This window comes from Macaca fascicularis, chromosome 4, assembly GCF_037993035.2.
Source record: "Macaca fascicularis isolate 582-1 chromosome 4, T2T-MFA8v1.1".
Classification (NCBI taxonomy): Eukaryota; Metazoa; Chordata; class Mammalia; order Primates; family Cercopithecidae; genus Macaca; species Macaca fascicularis.
In genome coordinates, this window is record NC_088378.1 from 101,777,599 (window position 1) to 101,800,059 (window position 22,461).

At 42.1% G+C, this 22,461-nt stretch overlaps 1 protein-coding gene across 8 annotated transcripts in view; it reads left to right on the plus strand.

The window, feature by feature from the left end:
• The window catches only part of KHDC1 (KH domain containing 1), a 66,782-nt gene extending 45,326 nt beyond the window's left edge, over positions 1-21,456 (plus strand). For 3 of the 8 annotated variants that reach the window (XM_074037667.1, XM_015449188.3, XM_065543824.1), the window contains 3 exons: positions 20,240-20,364; positions 20,533-20,715; positions 21,040-21,456. In XM_074037667.1, the coding sequence (XP_073893768.1) occupies positions 20,253-20,364; positions 20,533-20,715; positions 21,040-21,239 (495 nt within the window). In that variant the 5' untranslated portion in view covers positions 20,240-20,252 and the 3' untranslated portion in view covers positions 21,240-21,456. Of the gene's footprint in view, positions 1-18; positions 401-2,650; positions 2,673-20,239; positions 20,365-20,532; positions 20,716-21,039 lie in introns of those variants that run through there. The other 5 variants (XM_015449186.3, XM_045391134.2, XM_074037669.1 and 2 more) reach the window with 5 other exon arrangements.
• Positions 21,457-22,461: the final 1,005 nt, after the last annotated feature.

The following is a 22,461-nucleotide window of genomic DNA, read 5'->3' on the forward strand; positions in this document are numbered from 1 at the left end:
TCGCCGCCACTTCCGCTCGAGCGCGCCTCGCGCGGCGCGAGCCGGGACCCCAGGAATGGTCGGGCGCGCGGCCCAGGAGGCACCGCTGTCTCCTCACAATCGACCGGGCCTGCAGCCGCCGCCGCCGCCACCGCCGCCCTACTCAGGGAGTGGCCCAGGCCGGCGGCGCGCCACCCTCACCTCCTTCATTCCTACCAAGCCCAGCCTTGGCTACCTGACCCCCGTGTGGTCTCGAACTCGGTTAGTCTGGTGAAGGGACAGAGAAGCCTGGGTTCCCGGCGGCATCACTGAGATGCTCAGTCCTGAATTCTGCCCTCCATTAGGATTATCTGCTTTGTGGGATAATTTCCTCATTGGTTGAGTCAGTGAGTTGCGTGTCTGCAAGAGAGCATCCTATCTGGTGGGTCTTCATCTAGTTCTTGCACATTTCTTACTAAGTTCATCCTAAGAATATCTTACAGATAAGGAAACTGAGCTGCAAAGAAGTGTAAAAACAGTGGAACAGGAGATAACAGTATAAAGAGAAAAAAACATAGCCTGACTTTCCTTTATCGTTAATTGATTTGGGGACATTTTAAACTTATAGAAAGAAAAGAAACACGGGTTTTGTTGACACTTCTCAAAACAAAATTGGTGTAACACCTTTAAAATGTAAATTGTTATGCTGGATATATTTGTATTATTTTGAAGTCATTTAAAGTAATGGCATGAGGTGTTGCCTGCTGTTGGACCAGTAGTTTCTTTTTAGTATTCCAGCAAAGGCATAGTGAGGAAATAGGAAAAAAGAAGGAAAGCTGTAACAGGAAAAAAGGAAAAGGAGGAGCAGATGAAAAGGGCAGGAAAGGTTTAACATTTACGTAGCACTTGCTATGCACCAGACACTTCTAAGCTCTTTAAATTTATTAACTCATCTAGTTCTCACCACAGCCCTATGAAATGGGTATACTGTTGTCACCTCTGGTTTACAAAAAAGGCGAGGGAGGTTCAGAGAGGTTAAGCAAGTGGCCCAAGGTCATATAGTAAGTGGCAAAACTTTTGCATGAGCGCATCAGTTTGGCCCCAGAGACTGTGCTTTTTTTTTTTATTTTTTTATTTTAAAAGGGCCTCTTTCCTGTTGCGCAGGCTGGAGTGCAGTGGCACCATCATGGCTCGCTGCAGCCCCAACCTGCCAGGCTCAATGAATTCTCTCACCTCAGCCTCCTGAGTAGCTGGGACCACAGGCACATACATACCACCTTCCCCAGCTAAGCTATTTTTTTTTTTTTTTTTTTTTTTGAGATGCAGTCTTACTCTGTCACCCAGGCTGGAGGGCAGTGGTGCCATCTTGGCTCACTGCAGTGTCCACTTCCTGGGTTCAAGCGATTCTCCTGCCTCATCCTCCCGAGTAGCTGGGATTACAGGTGCCTGCCACCACGCCCAGCTAATTTTTGTATTTTTAGTAGAGATGGGGTTTCACCAGTAGTTGGCCAGTCTGGTTTCAAACTCCTGACCTCGTGACCCACCTGCCTTGGCCTCCCAAAGTGCTGGGATTACAGGTGTGAGCCACTGCTCCCGGCCTATTCTTTTTTTTTTTTTTTTTTGTATTTATTTATTTATTTATTTGTAGTGACAGGGTTTCACCACATTGCCGAGGCTGGTCTCAAATTCTTGGGCTCAAGGGGTCCGCCCACCTCAACCTCCCAAAGTGTTGGGATTATAGGCATGAGCCACTGTGCCTGGTCCTAGAGTTTATGCTTATTTTTTATTGATTGATTGATTGATTGATTGAGACAGAGACTAGCTCTGTCGCCCAGGCAGTGGTGTGATCTTGGCTTACTGCAATCCCTGCCTTCTGGGTTCAAGCCATTCCCGTGCTTCAGCCTCTCAAGTAGCTGGGATTACAGGCATGCGCCACCATGCCCAGCTAAGTTTTGTATTTTTAGCAGAGACGGGGTTTCACCATGTTGGCCAGGCGGTGTCAAACTCCTTACCTCAGGTGATCCGCCCACCTCGGCCTCCCAAAGTGCTGGGATTACAGGTGTGAGCCACCATGCCCAGCCTGTGCTTCTAATCACCACACTATATTTCCTCTGAATAGAGGTTAAGACTTGAATCAACTGGATTTGATGCTACTGAGTAGGAGTAGACAAGAGAGGTTTGCAAGGAAATTACTCTTCCATGATGTGAGAGTATGGGCTAAAATGTTTCATAGAACAAAAATACCATGAATAAAGTTTAAAAAGAGGAAACATACAGTGCACAAAGAATTAATATCTGGAATAGATAGTGAAAACAAATGTATATAAGAAAAAGACAACCCTATAGAGAAATGGACAAATGTGTAAATAGACAATAGATGAAGAAGAATGAAATAAAACTGACCACATAAAGAAGATGCTTAACTGCGCTAGTGACGCTGGCATGCAAAGGAAAATAATAGAGAGATCCATTTTATCCCACACTGGCTAAAACTGAAATTTGAAAATATCAATTTTGTGGAAAAGTGAATATTCTTGGTAGAAGTATAAACCAGGATAGCCACTGCCAGGGGTGGGGGTAGATTTGGCAGTATTAATTGTAAAATATTAAAATTAAGTAATCTTTGAAGTAATATTGATTATAATGAAAAACACTGCTTCAGACATTCTAATTTAACTTTTTTATTCTACAGATAAACAGGAGTTCAAACAGAGGTATGCAAAATATTTAACTGGAAACATTTTTTGCATAATAGTTTAAAATTAGAAAAATGTAATTTCAGCAGGTAAATAAACTATGGTAATCATTTACTCATTCTCTAAACACATATTTGTTGATTTTTTACTAGGTATTAGGCATTATTCTGAACATTGAGGATAAATTGACAGTTATCTTTGTGAACTAGAGAAAGATGATAGGGTGGGTCAGGGGCTAATTAATATTCTCGAGCCCAGACCCTTCCCCTTAATTCTTTGTTACGTCTTGATAGAATGATTTCAGTTTGTTCTGTAAATCACACTGGACTCCCCTGTAATGACTACAGAAACAAAAAGGTTTTTTATATGGATATATGGGTATACCCCAATTTCAAGGTATAAAGGCACAATAGCAGACTCTAGGAATGAGGAAAGCTGGAAAGGAAGGGGCCATGCTGATACTGACCATCAAGAAAAGCTTGAAGAGATGTCTCAAATACCCTGATGACTTACTTTTCACTGAAATGCAAAGAAATTGGCATCTTAGATATGCTTCCAAAGATTGTGCCCTCCCCCCTGGACAGCTTTTAATGAAGGCAGGACTACAGCAAGAGAAACAGCCAGATAATTGGTTAAAAAGAAAGACTTGCAGGGGCTTGTTTCTTATTATGTTTATATGGTAAATGCCTAGTTAGGACAAAGACAAAGAGCTTGATCATGGTTTGCTCACACTATCCCTGGTGAATAGATTCAATTACAAAAGAGATTGATGCCTCAACCATAGCAAAAACCTTGTCAAGCTCTCAACTTAGACCACAACATGCTTGTTTAAAAGTGTGGAGAAGGGGCCAAGAGAGGAAACAACATGACAAGGAGTTTATAAATCTAAAGGATGACTTTCTCTCTGCATCTAACTAGTATGTGACTGCTTCTGCATTCCCTTTGATCTGTTCTTGGCTTTCTGAATGTAAATATTTTTGTCCTAAAAATTGGGGACCAGATCTGGTCCTCTCAAGGGGAAGTAAGAAGAACCCCAATGTCTTTTTTCTTCCAGCTAATTTAAAATAATTGGATTTAGCCAGTTGTGGTAGTGCATGGCTGTAGTCCTAGTTATTCAGGAAGCTAGGGCAGGAGGATGGCTTGAGCCCAGGAACTCCAGGCTAGTGCGCTATAACTGCCGCTATGAATAGCTACTGCACTCCAGCCTGGGTGACAGAGCGAGACTCCGTCTCAAAAAAAAAAAAAAAAAAAAAAAAAAAAAAGCATATTGGATTTGTCAGGAGAAAGCCTTCCAAAATGAGGAAAGATGGGACCTGGACTCAGTAAAAATCCCAGCCTCCCAGAGTGCTGGGAGTACAGGTGTGAGCTACCATGCCTGGCCTAGGTATTTCATATATATGAAATCATACTGTATTTGTCTGAGGGTCAAAGAGTTTTACTTGGCCATGAATATCAGACAGCACAAGTTGCTCTTAACTATTTAAAGATGAATTATAATCAAGAACCAGAAAGGGCCAGGCCTGGTGACTCACACCTGTAATCCCAGCACTTTTGGAGGCTGAGGCAAGTGGATCACGAGGTCAGGAGATCGAGACCGTCCTGGCCAACATGGTGAAACCCTATGTCTACTAAAAATGCAAAAATTAGCTGGGTGTGGTAGTGTGCGCCTGTAGTCCCAGCTACTTGGGAGGCTGAGGCAGAAGAATCTCTTGAACCTGGGAGGCAGAGGTTGCAGTGAGTCAAGATCATGCCACTGCACTCTAGTCTGGCGACAGAGTGAAACTTCGTCTCAAAAAAAAAAAAAAAAAAAAATTCCCAACAAGACCCCAGACATCCCCAGTTGGTTACTATTGTTAGAGAATCCCCAAACCAAATTCCTAGGGAAGGCTATGCCTTGCTCTTTGTTTTTGTTTATTCTTTTGAGACGAACTCTGTCACCCAGGCTGGATTGGAGTGGTACGATGAAAGCTCACTGAAGTCTTGACCTCCTGGGCTCAAGCAGTCTTCCTACCTCAGCCTCTCAAGTAGCTGGGACTATAGGTCCATGCCACCATGCCCAGCTAATTTTAGTATTTTTTGTAGAGATGGAGTTTCGCCATGTTGCCCAGGCTGGTCTCAAGCTCTTGGGCTCAAGCAAGCTGTCTGCCTGCCTCAGCCTCCTAAAGTATTAGGATTACAGGCTTGAGCCACTGTGCCCCACTGGCCATGCCTTTTAATATATATTAGTCAGAACCTTCTTTGAGAAATTTTTGGTAAGGATCTGCTGGTAATTTTAATTATGTTAACTCAGGTGCACCTCTAGATAATTTACTTAAAGCATTTTATTTTATAAACATTAAGCCCATGCCTTAGTAGAAAGAATATAAACCTTAACATAAGGAGAGTTGGGTTCCAGTTCGAACTCCACCATTTACTGGTTAGACACCTGTTGAAACTTATCTTAAAATCAGTTTCCTGATAGTAAAATGGGGATAACAGGAGTGTGGATTATATAAGATGAGACACGTGGAAATGTCTTACCAACTGACAGGCACCCTTCTCCTACCATGGTAAACTGTCTGTTAATAGTTTTAAGAACTTTCTATCCTGCTGCTTTTTGATGACTAAATATCATTTGTAACGCCAGACTCCCTGACTGGCTTATATCTAAAACGAGTCTATAAAGCAAATGTTGAAAGAGTTCAGATTGTTCACAGACTGCCAATAAAAATTGTCTACACATAATGGCCATTTTTTAATGAGAATAATATTTTCTATAAGTTTATAAATAATATACTCAACAGTTGTTCAATGAAGCTATTTTCTAGAAATGAATTGTTCAATGTTATAATGCTCCTGAGGCCTAGCAGAGCACCTGCCAAATAGTAGGCACTAAATAATTATTTGTTGAATAAATGAATGAAAGTCTTCTTAATGGCTAGGAATTTATTCTAATACTGAATAAAAAAGGACCTGTAAAGGAGTGAAGCACATTCTAAATTACTAAGCCTAAGGAGATAAATGTATATGCCTGACCTTTGGAAAGTAATCCACTTTGATTTTACTAAAACATTCCTAGGGAAGAATCTCATGATTGTCTAAGGTACCACAGTATTTCTAACTCCATTCAAACTTCAGGCTCGACAATCATGGCTCTGTGCTAGTTTTTATTACACAAATTTCTAGAAAATACTTCTTCTCATAAAGGTCTGTATAAACTTAGTACTTAGTGTAGTTTAAGGAGTTTGACCTATCACCTTTTTTTTTTTTTTTTTTTTGAAACAGGGTCTCACTCTGTTACCCAGGCTGGAGTGCAGTGGCGCGATCTTGGCTCACTGCAACCTCCACCTCCCAGGTTCAAGCGATTCTCCAGCCTCAGCCTCCTGAGTAGCTGGGATGAAAGGCACCTGCCACCGCACCCAGTTAATTTTTGTATTTTTAGTAGAGATGGAGTTTCACTATGTTGGCCAGGCTGGTCTTGAACTCCCGACCTCAGGTGATCTGCCTGCCTCGGCCTCCTAAAGTGCTGGGATTGCAGGCATGAGCCAACGTGCCTGGTGTGACCTGTCACTTTCTAATGACCGCAAGCAATAATCCCACTAAAGGATGCTTGCCTGAAGCATTTTCTTGAGGAAACTGGTAAAAAAAAAAAAAAAAAAAAAAAAAAAAATAGCCAGGAGTTGTGGCTAATGCCTGTAATCCCAGCACTTTGGGAGGCCAAGAAGTGGTGGTGGGGGGGTGGATCACTTGAAGTCAGGAGTTCAAGACCAGCCTGGCCAACATGATGAAACCTTGTCTCTATTAAAAACGCAAAAATTATCTGGACGTAATGGCATGCCCCTATAATCCCAGCTACTCAGGAGGCTGAGGTGGGAGAATTGCTTGAACCTAGGAGGCAGAGGCTGCAGTGAGCCAAGCATCTGACTACTGCACTCCAGCCTGGGTGACAGAGTGAGAGACCCTGTCTCCAAAAAAAAAAAAAAACCTTATTATTATTATTTTTTTTAGTAAACCAATAATTGAAAAAAATTCAGATAAGTCATTTTCATTTGAATTTAAAATTTTGTTTTTTGAATATATAATATCTTTATTGCGTTCAAAATTCAAAAAGTGCTTTTAATGAAAAAGATACTCGCCAAATCCTGTCTGTCAGTTATACAGTATCATTTCTTGTAAGAAACCTGTTTCTTTTTTTTTTTTTTGCTTTTTTCTTTTTGAGACGGACTCTCGCTCTTGTTCCTCAAGCTGGAGTGCAGTGGGGCAATCTCGGCTCACTGCAAACTCCGCCTCCCAGGTCATTCTCTTGCCTCAGCCTCCCTAGTAGCTGGGACTACAGGCACCTGACACCATGCCTGGCTAATTTTTTGTATTTTTAGTAGAGATGGGGTTTCACTGTGTTAGCCAGGATGGTCTCGATCTCCTGACCTTGTGATCCGCCTGCCTTGGCCTCCCAAAGTGCTGGGATTATAGGCTTGAGCCACCGCGCCCGGCTGTAAAAAACCTGTTTCTAATTTATTGTGTACCCTTAGTTCTCAGATAAATACACATACACAATTTCTTTTCTTCCTTTTTGTGTATAGATGGCATCATACAGTACACTCTTTAGCACCTGGCCATTTTTTAACTTAATATATCTTGTGGGTGGTTGCATTTTAGAGCAGAAACACTTTCTTGTAATTTCTTATAGCTATGTAGTCTTTCATTTATTTATTTATTTATTTTTAAATTTTAAGACAGAGTCTTATTCTGTTGCCCAGGCTGCAGTGCAGTGGCCCAATCTCAGCTCACTGCAACCTCTGCCCCCCTGGCTCAAGTGATTCTCCTGCCTCAGCCTCCCTAGGAGCTGGGATTACAGGCACGCACCACCACGCCTAGCTAATTTTTGTATTTTTAGTAGAGATGGGGTTTCTCCATGTTGGCCAGGCTGGTCTCAAACTCCTGACCTCAAGTGATCCACCCGCCTTGGCCTCCCAAAGTGCTGGGATTACAGGCATGAGTCACTGTGCCCAGCCTGAATCTTTTTATGTTTATTGTCTGTGGATTTTGTTTCATTCTTAGGAATGCCCTCCTTATTCCATGACTATAAAATATTTGCTAATGGTTTCCTCTGGTATGGTTTGAGTTTTCTTTTTTACATTTAAATGTTTGATGTTCCTGAGGTGTGATTCGATTTAGGTTGTTAGGTATAGTTCAAATGAATTTTTATTATTTTTATTATTTTACATATATATGTAAATCTAATTTTATTGTTTGTTGTTGTTGTTGTTGTTGTTGGAGACAGAGCCTCACTCTGTCACCCAGGCTGGAGTGCAGTGGTGTGATCATAGCTCACTGCAGCCTCAAATTCCTGGGCAGCCTCAAATTCCTGGGCTCCAGTTATCTTCCCACCTCAATCTCCTGAGCAGCTGGGACTACAGGCATGGACCACTATGCCTGGCCAATTTTTCAATTATTTTTATTTTTGTGGAGACAAGGTTTCACCGTCTTGCCCAGGCTCATCTCAAGCTCCTCCTTCAAGTGATCTCAAGTGATCCTCCCTCCTTTACCTTCCAGAGTGCTGAGATTACAGGTGTGCCCCACTGCACCTGGCCTCAAATGGATTTTTAATAGGTTAACCTGTTTATTCCTATGATAATTCAATCCTTGATTGAATAGTCTGCCTTTTCCACAGTAATTTGAATTGTCTCCTTTATTAAATTTCTATGCATATATATGGGTGTATTTTTGGTTTTCTGTTCTATTTCATTGATTGGTCTTTTCATGCATTAATAAAATTATAGCCTTTTATTTATTGAAGTATTGTACTATTTAGTACATGGATAGGACTAAGCCTTTTTCATGCCTGTTTTTTGTAGAACTTGTAGTTTAGGATTTACTTTAAAATTTTTACATGGTTTAAAAAATCAAAAGGATGATCTTTTATGACATAAAATTATATAAAATTCAGTTTGTGTTTATAAATAAAGGTTTTTTTTTTTTTAAACTTATTTTTTGAGACGGAGTCTCGCTGTGTCGCCCAGGCTGGAGTGCAGTGGCGCGATCTCGGCTCACTGCAAGCTCCGCCTTCCGGGTTCACGCCATTCTCCTGCCTCAGCCTCCCGAGTAGCTGGGACTACAGGCGCCCGCCACCACGCCCGGCTTTTTTGTATTTTTAGTAGAGACGGGGTTTCACCCTGTTAGCCAGGATGGTCTCGATCTGCTGACCTTGTGATCCGCCCGCCTCGGCTTCCCAGAGTGCTGGGATTACAGGCGTGAGCCACCGCGCCCGGCCTAAATAAAGTTTTATTGGGACAGAGCAGTACCCATCATTTATGTATTGCCTCTGACCCCTTTTGCACTGCATTCGATGAGTGGATAATTTATTTTTTTTTTTTTCGAGGTAGGATCTCAGTCTGTTGCCCAGGCTGCAGTGCAGTTGCATGATCTCAGCTCACTGCAATCTTCGCTTACCTGTCTCAAGCCGTTCTCCAGCCTCAGACTCCTGAGTAGCTGTGACTATAGTCATGAGCCACCATGGTTGGCTAATTTTTTTTTTTTTATTTTTAAAATTCTATTTATTTATTTATTTATTTATTTTTTGTCTTTTGAAGAAATGGGGTTTTGCTATGTTGCCCAGGCTGGTCTCCAGCTGCTGAGTTCAAAGTGAACCACCTGCCTTGGCCTCCCAAAGTGCTGGGATTACAGGTGTGAGCCATTGAACCCAGCCTGAGTGAGGCTGGTTTTGACACAGACTTCATGCCACAGAGTATAAAATATTTACTGTCTGGCCCTTTATAGAAAATGTTTGTCTGACAATTGCTCTAAATTACCAGAAGAGCTAATTTACTCTAAATACATTGTGATATCTGTAGAAAAATTTTCAACGAAATAATTATTAGGATATGATTTAGGGCCAGCGCAGTGGCTCACACCTGTAATCCCTCCAGTTTGGGAGGCTGAGGAAGGCAGATTGCTTGAGCCTACAAGTTAGAGATCAGCCTGGGCAACATAGGGAGACCCCCATCTCTACAAAAAATAGGAAAATTAGCTGGGCGTGGTGGCTCAGGCCTGTAGTGCCAGCTACTCAGGAGGCTGAGGCATAAGAATTGTTTGAGCCTGGGAGGTGGAGGTTGCAGTGAACCCGGATTCCACCACTGCAGTCCAGCCTGCGTGACAGGGTGAGACCGTGTTGGAAAAAAATAAAAAATTTTAAAAAAGGATGATTTAGGCCAAGGCCTGGGCCCTGTGGCTTATGCCTATAATCCCTCTACTTTGGGAGGCTGAAATGGGCCAATCTCTTGACCCCAGTAGTTCAAGATCAGCCTGGGCTACTCAGGAGGCTGAGATGGGAGGATTGAATGAGTCTGGAAGGCTAAGGGTGCAGTGAGCTGTGATCTTGCTACTGTACTCCAGCATGGAGGACAGAATGAGACCCTGTCTCAGAAAAAAAAAAAGAAAAGAAAAAGAAAAAGAACATTTTTTTAAAAAAGGATAAGATTTAATTTAAATTATTTTTGTCATCGAACTGTGTACTTCCTTGAGTGCGAAATAGCTGAATCTATGGTTTTAGTACAGTTGCAATTATGTGAGTTTTCTCATGTCCAAAATAGAAGACATTGAAACATTTCTTTTTATGTTTATATTTTCCGGTATACATTCAGTGATACTTAAAAATTAAGATGGGAGTGAAACTTTTTATGCATTAGATGTAAATATTTTTCTGGTACATGTTTAGGTTAGAGGGCCGATGATTGGCTTTCTATAGTATTTTTGTTTGCTATAGGTTCTTTGATTCAACATTAAGTCTAGTGTCCTTGAGAATAATTTTTTGACTTTTATTAAATTTATTGGAGCTATTCCCAGTGTATTTTCTCAGGTTTGATAGAAATATCACTGCAGACTTTCTCATACTAGTTGTATTAATAGGATTTCTCTCCAGCAAGCTACATAGTAAGAGAATTCCAACTGAATGACTTTGATTTTTAATGTATAAATAGGACTTTTTCTCTCATTTATTTATTTTTTGCTACACGATAAAGTGGTAAGGATTTTTCTATAATATTAGTTTTTTGGTACTCAATAAGGCCAGAACTACTGCATATACATTTTAATTATAAATTATTTGATGCTAGGGTGGGCACAGTGGCTCAGCCTGTAATCCCAGAACTTTGGGAGGCCGAGGTGGGTGGATCGCTTGAGGTGAGGAGTTTGATGACACCAGTCTGGCCGACATAGCAAAACCTGTTTCTACTAAAAATACAAAAAGTAGCACGCTTGTAATCCCAGCTACTCAGGAGGCTGAGACAGGAGAATTCCTTGAACCGGGGAGGTGGAGGTTGCAGTGAGCCAAGATTGTGCCACTGCACTGCAGCCTGGGCAACAGAGTGAGACTCCATATCAAAAAAAAAAATTATTTGATGCTTAATATTATATAACTTGGAAAGTGCTTATGAATGAAAATAATCAAGATATACTTTGTGCTTTTCACTCTTGAGGTTTTATGTGATAAAACATTGCTACCGGCCGGGCGCGGTGGCTCAAGCCTGTAATCCCAGCACTTTGGGAGGCCGAGACGGGCGGATCACGAGGTCAGGAGATCGAGACCATCCTGGCTAACACAATGAAACCCCGTCTCCACTAAAAATACAAAAAAATTAGCCGGGCGTGGTGGCGGCGCCTGTAGTCCCAGCTACTCGGGAGGCTGAGGCAGGAGAATGGCGGGAACCCGGGAGGCGGAGCTTGCAGTGAGCCGAGATCGCGCCACTGCACTCCAGCCTGGGCGACAGAGCGAGACTCCGTCTCAAAAAAAAAAAAAAAAAAAAAAAAAACATTGCTACCTACAGTTCATTCTCCCTCCTTGGAAAGTGGAACATTGCTGATCTCAATCAAAATGAGAGAAGTATGTAAAAGGGACCAGAATTATGTAGCATGCTTTGAACAGCAAGTAACAGGAAACACTGGTCCAGTTGGATGCTAATAAAGCACTGTATTATTGCCAATAGTAGGCATTCCAGGCATATTATGCCAAGGGCTCAAATTCAGTTTCTTGGTTTGCCTCCCTTTCCGCTTTGTGTTGGCTTCCTCTTCAGGTTGGTAGCAAAATACTTGTAGCTGATTCCAAAATCATATCCTGCTATAAACACTGTGAGAAGGAAAGAAGAGACAAGTTCTTTTTTGTGTCTCTCTTCAGAAATGAGACAACCTCTGCTGGAAGCCTCCTTTAGGTTTTACTTCATTTCAAAACTGGGACATGTGCCATTTCCTAAAGCAATCACTGGCAAGGGGAATTAGATTATCATGATTAGTCTAATCACCTGGAATTAAATTGATGTTAGGAGTTAGTGTCCATCAGCACTAAGCAGAGTTCTCTTTTTCTATGTTTTGACATCATGTGGGAGTTGAAAAACTGCAACTGTCAGCCAGAGATTGACAGAGTGATGGAGCCACTGAATAAGAAATGGATTTTATGACCTGGGAACATGAGAAGCTATGCTAAATGAAACTCATACATTTGAAGCTGCCAATTTCTCATAGATTATCTATTTGTTCAAGTGTAAGGAATCTTGAGAACTCATGTAGGATGCAATAGAAACTATATTTTATTTGAGTGCATATTTGTTAACATATTCCTGCTTTTTAAATACTCTACAATCAGGCTGGGTGCAGTGTCTCATGCCTATAATCCCAGTGCTTTGGGCGGCTGAGTCGGGAGGATCACTTGAGCCCAGGAGTTTGAGACTGCAATGAGCTATGATCATGACACTATTCTCTGGCCTGGGCAATAGGGCAAGACCCTGTCTCTGAAAACAAAACAAAATAATAAAAACAAAAATAGGCCGGGCGCGGTGGCTCATGCCTGTAATCCCACCACTTTGGGAGGTCGAGGTGGGCGGATCACGAGGTCAGGAGATCGAGACCATCCTGGCTAACACGGTGAAACCCCAACTCTACTAAAAATACAAAAAATTAGCTGGGCGCAGTGGCGAGCGCCAATAGTCCAGTTACTCAGGAGGCTGAGGCAGGAGAATGGCGTGAACCTGGGAGGTGGAGTTTGCAGTGAGCCGAGATTGTGCCACTGCACTCCAGCCTGGGCAATGTCTCAAATAAATAAATAAATAAATAAAATGAAAACAAAAATAAAAACCCCTTTACCATCAGAAAGTTATCGACACTTTTGGTTTCAGATGTGTCCGTCTTGCTGTGAGTCCACATCCAGCAGGGACAGGCAAAGCCAAGAGCACCAGGGCTCCTCTCCTTCCTGTGTGTATGCACCTTCCCATGAATATACAAAATAAAGATGATTACTTACTCCATGTGTTACACTTGCAAATCTTGCCTTTTTTTATTGCTCTAAAATGTGAGGTAACCAAGATTGTGCATAAGTAGCAATAGACAACTTACTGCACACTATCTCTGACTCTGTTTCTGGTCCTAGATGGTACTTTGGATAATATTATTTTGATAATTATGCATGAATAATTTTTCCAGTAGCACCAGCTGGCCCTAGCTGGCAGCCACCCCTTCCCAGTACATAAGTGCTTTGTTGTTTTTGAAAGATAATTTTTAAATGTTGAATATAATTTTTTTTTTCCAAGAGACTGGGTTTCACTCTCACCTCGGCTGGAGTGCAATGGCATGATCATAACACACCTTGAACTCCTGAGTTCAAGCAATCCTCCTGCCTCAGCTTCCTGGTAGCCACCACATTGGTGAGCTGGATTTTTTTATTTTTTAAGCTTTAACACAAAAGTGAAATGGTTTCTTTATTTCACCAAAGGGTTAATAATTGAGAAAGTGATTATCAACATGTACACAAAGCTAATTAGAAGATTAGCTTTCTCAATAGAAATCCAAGTGTCCTGTTAACACTGATGTCACTTATAAATAAATGTTTTAAACCTTTACCTTTTATTTTTTTATTTTTTTATTTTTGCCTCCCAACATAAAGGCCATACCAGAAAACCTCAGGAATGTAATAATTTATTTATAAGTTTTTTCTTCAAAAAAATCCCTTAAAGTTCAGACATTAACACTGATATGCAATACCAAATAGCGCCACAGGACAGATGGAAACAGGAAAAGTCAGATGGTTGGCACTTAAAAGGACCAGTAATTAAGCAATTAAAAGTGGATTGGATTGTTGGTTAATATTTGTTCATTTGAAAGAATCAAGTGGCAGAGGTAGCCTCTTGGAAGAGGGAGATTAAGTCACACCTAATGCTTCCCCTCACTGACCAAGGGGCTGGGATATCTTGTTAACTACCTCTTTTCTGTTTAATTGCATTCTGTACTCTAATTTTCTCAGATCGTATATTCTATCTTATTTTTCCCTCTGGACAGAAAGAAATCTTTGTTTACTTCATCCTACGTCTTTTCTCTGAGAAAAGGCAGTCTCCTCTCATAGGGGAAAGAAAACCAGGAGGAGGGAGAGAGGAAGGAAGGGGAAGAAGGGAAGATGAGAGAGAAAAGAGAGAGGAGACAGAGACGGAGAGAGAGAGGAGAGACAGAGCAGAGAGAGAGAAAGAGAAAAATGGAACATCAGATTAAAGTAGAAGACGTGGGAGAGAGGGGAAGGAAAGAGGGAGCAGGAAGGGGGATGCACCAAGCTCTCAATTTCAGGACTGTGCAAAATGATTTTCCAGGAGATGCACATGTGGTCTCGTATTTCTCACAATAGTCCACCCAGGCTCCCTCCTCAGGTCTGTCTCCCACTACCAAAACCCAATATAGCCAGTCTCGCTGCCTTACCTGGAGGGAGGACCAGGACCTGGTGCCAGGTCTGGGACTCCACTGCTGTCCCTGAACAGACTTGTTGGAGGCATTCACATTTCTCTCCACTCTTGGGGAAACAGCCTGCAACAGGAAAGGAGTGCGTGTTAGTGTTTTCTCAGGGCCACCTGGTGGTCGTAGCTTGCTGCACCCCGTTTTCTGACTGAGAGGAAGCAGCAAGTGTGACTTAATCTCCTTCTTGCAAGGGGCTACCTCTTCCACTTGATTTTTTTTTTTTTTGAGATGGATTCTTGCTCTGTTGCCCAAGCTGGAGTACAGTGGTGCAATCTCCACTCACTGCAACCTCCACCTCCCAGGTCAAGTGATTCTCCTACCGCAACCTCCCGAGTAGCTGAGATTACAGATGCACACCACTATGCCCAGCTAATTTTTGTATTTTTAGTAGAGATGGGGTTTCACCATGCTGGCCGGGCTGGTCTCGAACTTCTGACCTCAGGTGATCTGCCTGCCTCAGCCTCCCAAAGTACTGGGATTACAGGCGTGAGCCACTGCGCCCGGCCGTCCATTTGATTCTTTCAGATGGATGTCTGTGGGGCACAGAAAGGGGCTCAGCTGAGGGGGCTTATGGGTATTACCCAGGGTGCAGCCTCAGGTTAGGGTAACTGCTGTCGCTGCTGCCACAGCTGCAGGATGAAGAGGTGGAAAGACACTGGGGGAAATATGGAATCAAATTTTAAAAAATGTTTTATTTTGGAGCTACTTGCCCCAAATCTTGAAATCAGAAAGTCCTGAGGGCTCTATCTCAGAATTCATCCCAAATGCATACATTTCATACATGTGCTCTATTCTAAAACATGTTGGGCTGGGTGCTGTGGCTCATGCCTGTAATTCCAGCACTTTGGGAGGCTCAGGTGGGTGGATCATCTGAGGTCAGGAGTTCTAGACAAGCCTGGCCGACATGGTGAAACCCCGTCTCTATTAAAAATACAAAAATTAGCTGGGCGTGGTGGTGCATGCCTGTCATCCCAGCTACTCAGGAGGCTGAGGCAGAAGAATTGCTTGAACCCAGGAGGCAGAGGTTACAGTGAGCCGAGATCGTGCCATTGCACTCCAGCCTGGGCGAAAAGACCAAAAGTGTGTCTCAAACAAAAAGAAAAAAAAAGTTGACTTTTTTTTTTTTTCTGAAATTCAAACCCAATGTGCAAAATAACCAAACTATTAGGATGCCTTTTATTTTGGTTTCTTGGAATGACCACTGTTAATAAAAATGTTTGCTCTTAATTTATATATAAAAAGGAATATTCAGGTTTGCTTGATGTTCTGCAAATTTTGAATGACTCAAACATATTATGAGTGTTCTTTTGGTTACCAAGCTTAGAATAACATAAAAAACTGACAAGTCAAAAGAAAAAAATTTTTTTTAGGTTATTTGTAATAAAATGATGTGTACTTCTAAAATTAAAAAATCTTGTTTATTTTATAGACTGGCATATAACTGTTAAGACCTTGATTATAAAAAAGAAAATGTCTTTGTCATTTATCAGTTGGTGACATTCATAATATACTTTATGGGGTAAATTAAAGTTCCTGGGGATTTGTTAGTGCCCTCCTTAACTCTCATGACAATTCTCCTTCTCTTACTTGAGAAGGGAGTGTTTGTGATCATCTGACCTGTTCTAGGGAACTGTCCATGCGTTTTATAGATATTTTGGAAAATTCTTTTTAAAATATTGATGTTTCGGCTGGGCGCGGTGGCTCAAGCCTGTAATCCCAGCACTTTGGGAGGCCGAGATGGGCGGATCACGAGGTCAGGAGATCGAGACCATCCTGGCTAACATGGTGAAACCCTGTCTCTACTAAAAAATACAAAAAACTAGCCGGGTGAGCTGGCGGGCGCCTGTAGTCCCAGCTACTCAGGAGGCTGAGGCAGGAGAATGGCGTAAACCCGGGAGGCGGAGCTTGCAGTGAGCTGAGATCCGGCCACTGCACCCCAGCCTTGGCGACAGAGCGAGACTCCGTCTCAAAAGAAAAATATATATATATATATAGAGAGAGAGAGAGAGAGAGAGATAGATTTTCTTGTTAATAATTAATGTTTAGAAATGTAAACTAGAATTTTTCAAGTATTCTATGCTATCACGATTCTAAATTTACTGTTGGTGTATGACCTTCTCCCATAAGTTAAATTAGCTCAAGTGGCTGAATAGTTCTCCTTCATTCAGCGAAGGAGAGATTAAAAGAGGTAATATTTCTGAGTGGTGGAGGGACCTGCTTAAAAAAAAAAAAAAAGCAAATATTTATATAGGCAGTAGATATGTAATGAGTTGCTCCATATCAGAAAACTTTGGAAATTAAGAGGTTTTTCTGACCTCTTGTGGAAGTCTCATTAAAAATGGCAAGAAATTAAAGAACTTTTAGAAGCTTTGCTGTTACCTAAGGGGGTAGCCATATAATAAAATGGAGATTCATTCAAAGTCTGATAACCCGGAATCCTGAGGAAATAATTTACCACCATGCTAAACAAGTAGCACTAACCAAAGCAGTTGCCATACTGATGGTTTGTAAATACATTCTAGTCATTGTCTGCTTATCTCCAGAATGGATTGAGGATATTCCTGATAGACAGCCAAGGTTTTGCTGATAAAATTGCCTGACTGTTATTCTGGACTTAAGGAATTCCAACGTGTTCTTCAGTGATTGGGTGGTGGGGGTGTGTGTGGCACACGTTTCCCGTGACTGTTATAAAAAAAGCTCCAAAATGCCTTTTAACAATAATAAACACACTTGCTGTACCAAATGAATATTTAGAACAATTAGAAAGAAAAAAAAATGAATTCTAACACTAAATTTGAGAATGCTCTGCAAGACTTGAACTTCCATGGCTTGGGAATTGCTAATTAGCCTCAATGGCAATATCAACTCCTTCTGGGATCCATAGGCTACTCCATGCAGTTAGGAATTCACTTCTTGAACCTGTACTCTGCCATATCACAAGCTCACATTTCTAAATACTACAAAGGATTCATTTGATGCATCTAGCTTTTAATAGGTAACAACAATCTTCCCCAAATATCCATCTAATTAGTCTCTGTATGACTAGAAATCTGAAGATTTAGTCTTTTGGAAAAGACTTCTAAAAATCAGAGGAAAAACTACCCTTGTCCTCAATGGAAAGGAATTCACTGAGGAACCATAAACTGAGGATTCTTAAGTATCTTCCAGAAGAATGATCTTCGGAAGAAGACGACCAAACCAATATCTTCAGATCAAGCTGTTGATGATACCAAGTAGACACTTTCACCCAAGACAATAAAACAAGATACATGTTCTGGTATCTTTGCCTTCCTTTAAAAATTTTGCTCTGGTTATCAAAGTGCCTAGTTGTCCCCTAGAGGCCAACCAACAGTTTTTAAGATTCTTTCACAAATTATATTTTATCTTAATCTTCTGTAGTACAGAATTTCCATGCCACCTAAGGAAAGGCAAAACTTTCTTGTGCTTTTTTTGCAGACTATAGCTATTGTTTTTAAATTTTTATCATTATATTTTAAGAGACAGGGTCTTGCTCTGTCACCCAGGCTGTAGTGCTGTGATACTAACTCACTGCAGGCTCAAGCAATTTTCCCACCTCAGCCTCCCGAATAGCTGGGACTACAGTTGTACAGCACCTCACCTGGCTATTTTTTTTAGTTTTTAGTAAAGACGAAGTCTTGCTTTGTTGCCCGATCTGGTCTCAAAATCTTGGCTTATCCCCCACCCCCAACCCCCTGCCCTGGCCTCCCAAAGTGCTAGGATTACAGGCATGAGTCGCCACTCCCCGATTTATTGTTTTAAATCTAACTGACTAATGCAGTTTTTATCCTCTACCTGATTCTACTAACAAAAATTTAATAGGTATTCAACACTTCAAAAGGTAGATTTTCTTCTATACGTTTCTTCTGGAATTTGAATTTTCTTGACAGTATTAATTTTTACCTTCAGCTTTATCAGTATTGAACACTGACCTGAAACAACAAAGGATGTCTGCTGACATTATTGCAATAATGTATTGAGTCTCTCCTTGCAGTGCTAGTCCTTAATCTTCAGTGACTCCCCAGCCTCCACTCAAGCTATGTTCACATGTTGAAGAATTAATTGTCCTGCTCTCACTGTGATAAATGACACTTACACACCCCATACCCCTTTCAGTTTGTGCAGCACTAAGGCACTACTTTTTATGTGGATATCAGGTCACCTGATCATTATACAAACTTATCTAGTGTAATATGGAGTGAGCTTTAGACTATTATATTAATAATATTTTTCAATATTTTAAACATCTACTCCTATAGGAAATGATGTTTCTCTGAGAAAGGTACCCAGACCTAAAATGAGGCAAGTATGGACTATTCAGGAGACCTTCCAGGAGAGATGACCGACTCCCTCTTCATCTATACTCTGGGAGCTCCAATTCCAGTAATAGGAATAATATGACTAGAAAAGGTGATCCAAAATCTGTCTCTGGTCCCAGCAGAAATCAATAGATGACACTACTTCTTTTCTGGAGGTCCAGCAACCTAGCTTAAAGTTTCATGGTGGTTTTGAATGATTTCATAGTTTTTGGTTTCTTCTTGGCTAGCCAAGGACAGCTTTTGTTTGATAGCAAATGCTGTTTGCAGCACCCACCTAAAACATTACTGTTCAGGCAGAACAGTTTTATGGCAAAGTTAAAAGACTACCTGTCTCTCTAGAACAGATTCAGATGGAGTTGGGACATGATTTCGTGGTCTGGTTTTGAAATCTAGTTATTTGTTTTTGCAACCTATTGCTAGGATTAATAGCTATTTTGTTTCCATTACTTACCTGAACTTCACTAGTACATCTTGTTCAGCCTTAAATGCTACTGTGCAGTCATTATACATTCACTATGTATCTTTTGCAAAAAATGTACATGAGGGACCAACTGTATGCAGATGCAGAGAACGTTCTCCGGATAAACTTGTGACAAGTGGATTCTGACAGTGGTGTAGATCTGAACCCCCAGATGAAAGTCCTGATGGCTGACTTTGTCTTTGGTCAAAAGGGGAGGCTGAAGAGTGAAAAAGCACCTAGGAACTTGTAGTTGGGAGCTGAGAGGCATAGTTGAATCTTCCCTTCCAAACATAAACATCTCCTGCTAAATATTTTAACCAGTCAAGGTTGCTCAGTGATTGTCACGCAACAAGATGTAGAAAGTCCATCTGTAACTATATTTGGAACCAGAGAGAGAGAACATTCTGCAATGAAGACCACATTAATCTCTTTACTTCCCTTCCTAGATAAATTTACCAGGATCATCACCAAATTGCCCCATTTTAGAAAACTGGCCCCTACTCCCTAAACACTTCTTAGATTCACCTATTCAACTTCTACAATCAGCTCCCTACAACACTCTTCTGTTTGTGTAAAGTTTATTTTCCTATGTTGTTTGCTCTCCCTTGATGCAGCACACCAAACTCCGTCTTGTTGGAATACACCATGTGGTCATTGGGTGACTGCCAGCACCTGTGCAAATCTAGGGAGCCCATTTGGAGACTTCCTGCACCTCTATCTTTCAACCCCTGCCCTGGTTCATACCCAGTAGATCTGCTCCCAAATCCTTTGGATTTAGAGTGAAGAAATATTTTGATTCTGGGGCATTAGAAAGGCAAGCACTAATCAAATAAGATTAAGTTTGGCATGAAAGGATTAAGCTCAGAACAGATAATTACTTGGAATGAATTATCTTGGGAAGAGCTACCGGGATTGTACACTCACCCTAAGGTAGTTCAAGGGGCAGGTTGTTGGGTTCCTATGTTAAGGACAGAGCCTAGGCCCTCCCTCACTTTTCCAAGTCTTTTGCTAACCAATTTCTTGGACTTGTCCTTATTCTGTATCAGGTCGGAGCAGAGCATGGACATGGGAACTAGTGCTCTCAGCAAGAAGCCGTGGTGGACCCTGCCTGAAAACTTTCATGCTCCAATGGTGTTCCACATGGAAGAGGACCAGGAGGAGCTCATCTTTGGTGAGAGGCCCTTGCTAACGTCCCCGCCTTAATCCTTGTCTTCTCAGTTTTCAATCTTTTCCTCCTTTTCCACCTTCATCAGTCACACGTCCGTTCCCCCAAGGCCACCTCCCGACTCCCCAAGGGCTGGTGCTTGACAGACCCTCCTCTCACCTCTTATGCTCACAGGGCACGGTGACACATACCTTCGCTGCATTGAGGTGCACAGCCACACCCTTATTCAGCTGGAGAGTTGGTTCACAGCTACAGGCCAGACTCGTGTGACTGTAGTCGGACCACATAGGGCAAGGCAGTGGCTGCTGCACATGTTCTGTTGCGTGGGGAGCCAGGACTCCTACCATCATGCTCGAGGTAGGTATTCTTGGCTGAACTGTGGTTTTGGACTTGGTGGTGGAGTTCTGGCTAAGTTGTGTGTTATCTTGGATTCTTGAAGAATCCCTTTGTGGCTGGGCAATCCAGGTACTTCCCAGAGTCCATTGGGAAGAAAAGTGCTCATTTGTTTGTGGCATGAGATTGCTTAAGGTGGAGAAGGTAGCTGGGAGGTGTAAATGGGTTACCTTGGAAGACCTGGGCTGGGGTGACATCCTCCCTGCAGCCTCCCTGATGGAGTCCAGGCCCGCCAATGGGCCCTAGTTATGGGCCCTGGTTCATTAGCCCTGGGCACATCTTTTGCAGGCCTGGAGATGCTGGAACAAGTCCGAAGCCAGCCCCTGACCAATGATGACCTGGTCACTTCCATTAGCGTGCCACCGTACACTGGAGACCTGTCTTTGGCTCCCAGGATAAGTGGAACCATCTGTCTTAGCGTTCCTCAGCCTTCCCCTTACCAAGTGATTGGTTGTTCGGGATTCCATTTGAGTTCACTGTATCCGTAATTAAGGACTGATCTCCTCTGGGAAGCGGGGATGAGAGGAGAAGTCTTGGCTTCGCTTTTGGTGAGAAAGACATGAAAGACACTGAAGAAAGTTTGAATTTGTGGCTGGGACCTGTCCCTCTCAGGTCTTGTAGACATGTGTCTGAGGGAAGTCTCCCGAATGTAAGAAAGTGTTATTGGCAAAGCAATCCAATAAAATAAGCTACCTATGATGCAAAGCCTTCGATGTGCTGTCCTCTTTCCTTAGGATGAACTTATTCACCCCAGGATTTTCCTGGACCTTCAAGTGCACACAAATGGGGAGAACGGAAAGGTGGGAGGAAGGGTCCAGATAGAGATGGAAAGTGTTCCCACCCCAACTACCTGGTGAAGTGGGCAACCAGGGAATCTGGTGAACATGAGGTAGCCAGCATTGTCCCTGATTGCCCAAGTTTGTGGGTGGGGGTGGAGGGGGTGGTTTTCAGGGAGCAATGGGTTTTGAAGTCCCTCATGCCATGAATTAAATACGAAGGATTCCTGAAACTCCATTGAAGAACGTTTTCTGATTGCCAAGTCTATATATGGATCTCTCTAGGCAAGATTATGGCAAGATAAACCTGTCCTCAGTAGAACTCTTCCTCTTCAAATTTGCCCCTTCTCCAGCAGCCTGTATCTTAATAATGAGGCAATTGCAGTACCCTAGGAGAGTGACGATGGTGACTTGGACCAGAGTGGAGTGGCTGAAGTGTTAGGAAGTGGTTGAATTTGGAACATAATTTGAAGCCAGCAAGATTTACTAATTACATGGTTTTCACAAGGCCAATTGCCAAATAAAAGTTAAAATATCATATTCACAGTAGAAAAACACTTAGAGAAAATGTTGAAAGAATTCAGGTTATAGTAGTCGAACACTATGGCTCATGCTTGTAATCCTAGCACTTTGGGAGGCCAAGAAGGGCTCAGGTGTTGGAGGCCAGCCTGGGTAACATGGTGAAACCCTGTCTCACCCAAGAACACAAAAAATTAACCTGGTGTGGTGGCACACACCTGTCATCCCAGCTGCTTAAAGTGGGCACTGGGGTTGTAGCATTGCTTGAGCCTGGGAGGCGGAGGTTGCAGTAAGCCAAGATCATGCCACCACACTCCAGCATAGGCGACAGAGTGAGACTCTGTCTCAAAAAAAAAAAAAAAAAAAATTCAGGTTTATAGACTGTCATACAGACTGCCAAAATAAATTGTCTACA